Source organism: Hylobates moloch, unplaced genomic scaffold (assembly GCF_009828535.3).
Source record: "Hylobates moloch isolate HMO894 unplaced genomic scaffold, HMol_V3 SCAFFOLD_11, whole genome shotgun sequence".
In the NCBI taxonomy this organism is placed as follows: Eukaryota; Metazoa; Chordata; class Mammalia; order Primates; family Hylobatidae; genus Hylobates; species Hylobates moloch.
In genome coordinates this window covers 59,596,191-59,605,113 of record NW_026652286.1, presented here as the reverse complement: position 1 = coordinate 59,605,113, position 8,923 = coordinate 59,596,191, and the positions used below count along the sequence as shown (strand labels likewise).

At 38.6% G+C, this 8,923-nt stretch overlaps 1 protein-coding gene across 1 annotated transcript; it reads left to right on the top strand.

Annotated features, from left to right (window-relative positions):
- The first annotated feature begins 5,297 nt into the window (after window positions 1-5,297).
- LOC116476791 (proteasome subunit alpha type-2) lies at window positions 5,298-6,130 on the top strand. The gene is given in 4 exon segments (XM_032167120.3): window positions 5,298-5,580; window positions 5,583-5,972; window positions 5,975-6,090; window positions 6,092-6,130. Coding segments are annotated over 4 exon segments (696 nt in total). The 5' UTR covers window positions 5,298-5,429.
- Window positions 6,131-8,923: the final 2,793 nt, after the last annotated feature.

The window sequence follows — 8,923 nt, the reverse complement described above, 5'->3', positions numbered from 1 at the left end:
TAAATAATAAATATTTAAAAATTAAGGCTGGTGCGGTGGCTCATACCTGTAATCCCAGCACTTCGGGGGGGCCGAGGCAGGTGGATCACAAGGTCACGAGATTGAGACCATCTTGTCTAACACTGCGAAAACCTGTCTCTACTAAAAATACAAACAATTAGCCAGGCATGGTGGCATGCACCTGTAGTCCCAGCTACTCAGGAGGCTGAGGCAGGAGAATCACTTGAACCTGGGAAGCAGAGGTTGCAGTAAGCCAAGATCGTGCCCTGCACTCCAGCCTGGGCAACAGAGTAAGACTCCATCTCAAAATAAAAATAAATAAATAAAAATTTAAAAATTTAAAAATAAATAAAAATTTGAAAATAAAATAAAAATTAAAAAAATAAATAAAAATTTAAATTTTTTTAAAAAGCAAGAATTACTTCTTGCTTTCCAATCTGAATGGGTTTATTCCTTCTTCGTGCCTTACTGCAATGACTAGAACCTCTAGCACAATGTTAATCACTTCTAAGAGCAGGCATTCTTGCCTTGTTGATAATCTTAGAGGAAAAGCATTTGGTCTTTCACAGTTAAATATGACATTCGCTATAGAGTTTTCGTTGATGCTCTTTATTAGAAAGTCCTTTATATTCCTCGTTTGAGGAAATTCCCTTCTATTCCTAGTTTGCTGAAAGTTATGAGAAGTCAATGTTGAGTTTTGCCATATACTTTTCCTGGTTCTATTGAGATAATCATATGGTTTTTCTTTTTTTAGTTTGTAAATATAATGGATTGCAATGATTGATGTTTCAATTGATTGATTTCCAACCTTGAGTTCCTGAGATAACCTCACTTGGTCACTTTATATTACCCTTTTTATTTATTGTTCAGTTTGCTAAAATTTTGTTGAGAATTTTTTTCTTTACGGTCAGGATGGACGGTGGGCTTTAGTTGTTTTTTCTTGTAATTTCCTTGCCTGGTTTTGGTATCAGATGGCCTCATACATTGAGATGAGAAGTCTTCTCTCCTCATTATTTTCTGGAATAGTGTGTACAATTGGTGTATTTTTTTTTTTCCTTAGATGTTTTGTAGAACTCATCAGTGAACCCAGCTGGGCCTAGAGTTTTGTTTGACAAAACAAAACTTAACATTTTGTTTAACTAAAAGTATCATTTCTTTAATAAATATAGTGTTGCTCACATTATCTAGTTCTTCATGAGCTTGTTAGTTTGTATATGTCTTAGGCTGTTTTGTGCTGCTATAACAAAATACACAGACTGGGTAATTTATAATAAACAAGAATTTATTGGCTCATGGTTCTGGAGGCTGGGAAATCAAGAGTGATGTGCTAGCATCTGGTGAGGGCCTTCTTGCTGTGTCATTCTATGGCAGAAGAGAAAAAGAGGGCAGGAGAAAACAAGAAGGGGCCAAAATTGTCTTTTTTTTTTTTTTTTTTTTTTTTTTTTGAGATGGAGTCTCGCTCTATCACCCAGGCTGGAGTGCAGTGGCACAATCTCAGCTCACCGCAAGCTCTGCCTCCCGGGTTCACGCCATTCTCCTGCCTCAGCCTTCTGAGTAGCTGGGACTACAGGCACCCACCACCATGCCCAGCTAATTTTTTTGTATTTTTTTAGTAGAGACGAGGTTTCACTGTGTTAGCCAGGATGGTCTCAATCTCCTGACCTCATGATCCACCTGCCTCAGTCTCCCAAAGTGCTGGGATTACAGGCATGAGCCACTGCACCTGGCAAAATTGTCTTTTTATAATGACCCCCTCCCATGAAAACAAAACCATTTCTGCAATAATGGGATTAATCCATTTATAAAGACACATCTCTCATGATGTAAACACCTCTTAAAGATGCCACCTTCCAACATTTCTGCATTGGGGATCAAGTTTCCAACACATGAACTTTGGAAGACACATTCAAACCATGTAGTATCTTTCAAGGTATCTGTCCATTTCATCTAACTTGCCAAATTTATTGGCATAAAGTTGTTTTTAATGGTAACTGATTATACTTTTAATTTCTGAAGAATCTGTAGTGATGTCACCTGTCTGTATTCCTAATATTCCTATGCCTTCTCTCTTTTTTTCCCTCCAATCTGTTAGGCTAGAGGTTTATCAATTTTATTGATTTTTCTCAAAGAACAAACTTGTGGTTTATTAGCTTTTCTCCATTGTTTTTCCTTTTTTTATTCCTTTGACTTCTGATTTTATCATTATTACCTCCTTTTCTGTTTATTTTGGGTTTAATTTGCCTTTTTTCCTAGTTTCTTAAGATAGAAGTTGAGATGATCAATTTGATAATTTTCTTCTATTTTATTATAGACAACTAGTGTTGTAAGTTTTCCTTTAAGAAAACTTAAAGATTGCATTATTTGTATCAAATAAATGTCAACATATCACATTTTTATTTTCATACTGGTCAATCTACTTTTTAACTCCTTTTTTGGGGGGCAGGGGGGCAGGATCTCACTCTGTCACCCCAGGCTGGAGTGCAGTGGCATGATCTCAGCTCACTGCAACCTCTGCCTCTTGGGTTCAAGTGATTCTCGTGCCTCAGCCTCCCGAGTAGCTGGGATTACAGGTGCACACCACCACACCAGGCTCTTTTTTTTTGCATTTTTAGTAGAGACAAAGTTTCACCATGTTGGCCAGTCTGGTCTCAATCTCCTGACCTCAAACGACCCACCCTTGTTGGCCTCCCAAAGTGCTGGGATTACAGGCATAAACCACCACACCCGGCCTTAACTTATTTTTATTTCTTCATTAGAATTGTATCATTTCCAAATATTTGGGGATTTTCTAGACATTTTATTTTTGTCTCATATGTTTTTGTCCCTTTGTTCTCTCTTCACCACCTTCTTTTTCCTCCTTCTTTTCAATTAACTAAATTGTTTTTAATGATTCCACTATACTTCGTTTGTTGGCTTATTAACTATAATTTTATTTGTGAGGGGAAAGAAATTAGGGTTTATATTATGCATCTGTAACTTAATGCAGTTTTCCTTCATATAATGTACTTACTTCATAGCACATAAGAAACTTACAATGGTATAATTCCATTTGCTGAATCCTGAACTTTGTGTGATTGTTTTATTTTGACATGTGTTATAAACTCCACTATAAACTGTTATTATTTCTGGTTTAGGAAACCAATTATTTTTTAAATGCATTCAAAAATAACAAAAAAAGTTTCTTAATACATTGTATTTTCATCTCTTACAAGTTATTTTCTGGTCCCTTTTATATCTTCTATATCTCTACTTAATATGTTAAACTGGCCTCTACTTCCTTGACCGTACGGCATATAGCTATGATGTTCTTTTGCAGTTATTCTATTATTTGTGTCGTTTCTGATTCTATTTCTATGATTTTTTTCTTCCTCTTGCAGGATGTATCTTCTGGGTGTTTTTTTTTTTTTTTTTTTTTTTTTTTGTTTTTTTTTTTTGGGGACATTTTTTTGGAAATGGGGGTTTTTTTTTTTTTTTTGAGAGGGAGTCCCGCTTTGTTGCCCAGGCTGGAGTGCAATGGCACAATCTCAGCTCACTGCAAGCTCCACCCCCTGGGTTCACGCCGTTCTCCTGCCTCAGCCTCCTGAGTAGCTGGGACTACAGGCGCCCACCACCATGCCCGGCTAATTTTTTGTATTTTGAGTAGAGATGGGGTTTCACCGTGTTAGCCAGGATGGTCTCGATCTCCTGACCTAGTGATCCACCCGCCTCAGCCTCCCGAAGTGCTGGGATTACAGGCATGAGCCACTGCGCCCGGCAGGAAACTGGGGCTTTTAAGCTTCGGTAGGTAAGATGAGACCAGCTTTTAGTCTAGGGTTAATTTTGCTCCCCTAGAGGCTCTATTTTCCTGACTACTCTATCCAGCGCCCTTTGTAAAATGAAATGTTCTACTCTGGCTAGCAGGAACACAAACTACTCGCTTCCTTGTATGAACTCTAATGATTGCTCCCTCTGCTCCTTTCAGGTGGTTCTTTCTCCAACCTTGGTAATTTTCCCATGCATGCCGAAGTACTCAGCTTATGTCTCAAGGGGGACCCTCTTGAGATCTGCAAGCCTTTTTTTCTGTGCAGCTTTCTCCTCTTTTGTACTCTGCCTTATGAACTTCATCGACTTTGGCCTCTCTGGACTCCCACCTCTGTTCCCTCAACTCAGAGAAATCTCTGGTTTCTCTCTTAGTTCTCTTCCCTTGGGCTGCAATCTGGAATCTCTCTCCAGGTATCAGCTACAGGAATCATAAATCTCAACTCATTTGTGTTCCTTCTTTCAGGATTGTTGCCCTTCACTGCTTCATGACTAGTGTCTGAAAACTATTGTTTTATTACATATAGTATTGTCAGGTCTTTTAGTTGTTTCAGATGAAAAGGTAAATGTTGTTCCTATTCTTAGTTAAGCTGAAAGTAAACATCAACCACTCTGGGAGGCAAGGTTTTTTATTTCAGTGTTATATGATTAATTTTAAGGGAAGTGAGTAAAGATGCTACTTAAACTTTCAACTATTAGAGATCTGAGTTCAAATTCCAGTATTGTTACCTTGGGTAAATTACCACACTTTTTGATTCCCAGTTCCCTAGCTGATAAAACAGAAGTAATAATACCTACCTGATAAGGTGTGAGGACTGAGTGAGATATAAACAATTTACCCCATATCAGAGGCACACCTCTTAAATTTTAGTGTCCTTCTCTTTCCTCTAAAAATGAGTATCAGAAACTATTTGTTAGAGCCCTACCTATATTGGTAAGAGTGATTCCAACTCTTTTCCTCTCTCAAATATCTAAGACCCTATCTGTTATAGAAAAACAACAGCAACAATTTTTTTTTACCTTAATATGCTATTTGAAAAGCCAGACATAAAATATAATTCTGGGCAAACGCCTGTGATTTTTCACTCTGTGAAACTAAGTGGGAAGGGGGAGCCTTGTATCCTGTCCTGTCTACTTCTGGTTTGGATTTGGAAGTTTTTAAAGTGGGGAACAATCCAGAATTCCAGCTCTGTCAGGAAAAAAAACAAACAAATGAAACAGATGACAAATCATTTGTCTAGGACCTGAAGCCAAACTGGCTTCAATAGCTGCCGGGATAGTAGTAGGAGCCAATTTCCTGCAGTATTTACAAAATCATTTGTAAGAATAATATTTTCCAGACTTTTATAGGAACAATTAAGTGTGAATTTTTGGTCTGCAGACTCCATAAAGTTAGCAGGCATCCAACAAGCAGCTGCTGAGAACACCACCTCCCATCCTAACTCCACTCCCTTTATAAGGGCCTGACATACACTCAGATGGAGGATAAGCTGTAGTCTTTGCTCTTCAAATATATACCACAACTAAAAGAGCAACAGATGAATACATAGCTAATCAGAATCAAATGAAATGTGCTTTATTGGGGGTATTAGCAAACTGCTGCACTAAGAGAGAAAAGGGTTATCTGGATAATGATGGAGGAACATAGTTACAGCTTCTCACTGACTACATTGGGCCTGTCTAGTAAATTTGTCCATATTGAATAGGCTTTGGCTGCTCTAGCTGGAGGAGCCCTTTCAGTGGGAGTTAAAGCAGCAAATGGCATGGTATTAGTAACTGAGAAGAGCAGAAATCTATTCTATATGAAGAGCAAAGTGTACACAGAGTAGAACCAATTACCAAACATACAGGTTTGGTGTATAGTGGCATGGGTGCAGATTACAGAATGCTTGTGCATAGAGTTCAAAAGCTAGCTCAGTAATACTATCCTGTTTACCAAGAACCCATTCACACAACTCAGCTGGTAGAGAAATTAGCTTCTGAGATCCAAGAATACACCCAGTCTGGTGGTATTTGTCCATTTGGAGTCTTTCTACTTATTTGTGTTTGTGGGGGACAGACATATTTACTCAGGCAGATCCATCTGGAGCTTTCTTTGAATGCCACAGCAATGGGAAAGAACTGTGTGAATGGGAAAACTTTCTTTGAGAGAAGATACAATGAAGATCTGAAACTTAAAATGCCATTCATATAGCCATCTTAACCCTAAAGGAAAGCGTTAAAAGGCAAATAACAGAAGATAACATAGAAGTTGGAATCTGCAATGAAGCTGTATTTAGGAAGTTTATTTCATCCAACTGAAGTTAAGGATTACTTGGCTGCCACAGCATAATAATGAAGTGACTGAAAAATCCAGAATTTCAGATATTCTATCTACTTAAACATGTTTAAAGGATGTTTTGTTTTGCAGGCTCTTTTTAGATTTATTTCTATATGGTCAATAAACCGATGTTTTAAAAATGACACTTATAAGGCCAGGCACAGTGGCCCACTCCTATAATTGGAGAACTTTGGGAGGCTTAGGAGGGAGGATTGCTTGAGCGCAAGAGTTCAAGACCAGCCTAGGCAACACAGTGAGACCCCTGTCTCTACAAAAAACAAAAACAAAAACAAAATTAATCAGGCATGGTGGCATGTGCCTGTAGTCCCAGCTACCAGGGAAGCTGAGGTGGAAGGATTACTTAAGCCTGGGACGTCAAGGCTACAGTGAGCCATGATCATGCCATTGCACTCCAACCTGGGTGACAGAGGGAGACCCTGTCTCACTTATACACTGCTGGTGGGAATGTAAATTAGTACAAGCTCTATAGACAACAGTATGGAGGTGTCTAAAAGAACTAAAAGGAGATCTACCATAAAAGACACTCTTATGTATATTTTTATTGTAACACAGTTCACAATTGCAAAGATATGGAATCAACCAAAGTGCCCATTGACCAATGAGTGGATAAAGAAAATGTGGTATATATGCACCATGGAATACTACTCAGCCATAAAAAAAAAAAGATGAAATAATGTCTTTTGCAGCATCTTGGATGGAGCTGGAGGCCATTATTCTAAGTAAAGTAACTCCAGAATGGAAAATCAAATTCTGTATGTTCTCAACTGTAAGTGGGAGCTAAGCTATGGATACCCAAGGGTATACAGAGTGATATAATGGACTATGGAGACTCAGAAGGGGAAAGAATAAAAAACTATATATTGGGTACAATGCACACTATTCTGGTGACAGGGGCACTAAAATCTCAGACTTTACCACTATACAATTCATCCATGCAATCAAAAACCACTTGTACCCCAAAAGCTACTGAAATAAAAATAAGTAAATTCATTCCTTAATTAAATGACACATAAAACATAATCAACTAAGATTTTTTAAAGATGAGCAAAACCTTCAAAGACGAGATTGACAGTATTTTAGAATACAGAAAATAGAAGAGCAGAGAAAAAGAGAATTCTAAATCAAGAGAGAGAAGGATATAATGGGAAATGAAACTGAGGTCTGATCTATACAGAATTGGAATATGTCCATTAGAAATGTTTTCAGCTGCAAGTAACAGAATTCTTGGGTAATGGAGCCATAAAGCCTGTGATGGTTAATTTTAGGCATCAACTTGACTGGATTAAGGAATATCTAGAGAACTGGTAAGGCATTATTTTGGGGTGTGTCTGTGAGGGTGTTTCCAGAGGAGATTGGCATGTGAGTTACAGTGGACTAGGCAGAGAAGATCTGCCCTCAATATGGGCAGGCACCCAATCCACTGGAGGCCTGGGTAGAATAAAAACAGAAGAAAGGAGAATTGGCTTCTCTCTCTCCCCTGCAGCAGGAGCAGGGATACACTCTTCTCCAACTGCCCATGGACATTAGGACCCCAGATCCTCTAACCTTGGGACTCCAGGACTTACACTATCACTCCCCCATCCCACCCCCAGGTTCTCAGGCTTGAGAATTCAGCCTTGGACTGAGAATTATACCATCAGTTTCCCTGGTTCCACGGCTTTTGGACTTGTACTGAGCCAGACCACTGGTATCCGAAGGTCTCCAGGTTATGAATGGCCTGTGGTGGGATTTCTCAGCCTCCACAATCACATGAACCAACTCCCTTAAGCCCCTCTCATATCTCTCTCTGTGTCTCTCTCTATCCCTGTCATATGTCTCTCTATGTATCTCTCTATCCCTATTGTTCTACCTCTCTGGGAAACCCTGACTGATACAGAACTTTAAGAAATAGAGGTTTATTTTCTCAAAATGCTCAAATGCAGATGGTTATTGGCACCATTCAGTGGCTCACAGAAGCAGGTTCTTTCTATTTTTCTGACCTGGCATCTTTAATATGCTGGTTTTTCATGTTTGTACTTTTCGTTTCATGTCTGCAAGATTGCTGCCACAGATTTAGACCCTACTGACTAATACTAATACCTTGAACAAGAGAAAAAGAGCTAAAAAGAACTTTCCTTTAAGCAGAGAGGAAAGATTTTTCCCAAGTGTTTCCCAGATTTTCCATTACATTTTATTGGCCAAAACAGGGTCACATGAACACCTCCGAGTAAAGACTGGTTGGAAAAATATCTGGACAAGAAGAAAGGAAAGACATGAAAGGCCTAGAACAATTATGATTCATCCCTAGGGCTAGGCATGTATCTGTCTTAAACAACGTCAGTGTTCCCTCAGCAAGGAAAAACTGCCACTAGTTGAGCAATTAACAATGACTGCAATCCCATTTTTGAATTTTAATCCAAGTTATAGGAAGAGTTTTAGTGAAAAAAAAAAAGGTCCTCATATGATTCCATTATGCCTCTAGTTTCATAGATTCATTTATCCTGCCCTTTGGTTCTGAAGAGAGCCTTAGTGCAATCCCTGAGCAATGACAGGCTATCAAAAACTGCCAACTCAGATTTAGATGCAACTGAATTTCTTCCTGAAGCTTTGCAGATATTATTTACCTTCACTTTTTCCCTGAAATAAATAGAAAAATAAGTACTTCTGTTTTTTCCCTTGAGAGCTCAAGATGAAGAAATACATAGCAAAGATATGGCAGGAAAGCACAGGCCAGGAAAGGTAAAGAAATGAATAGGAGAAAAGAGATAAGGCTTAAAATGTGTTTATGGTCTCTTCTCTCCCATT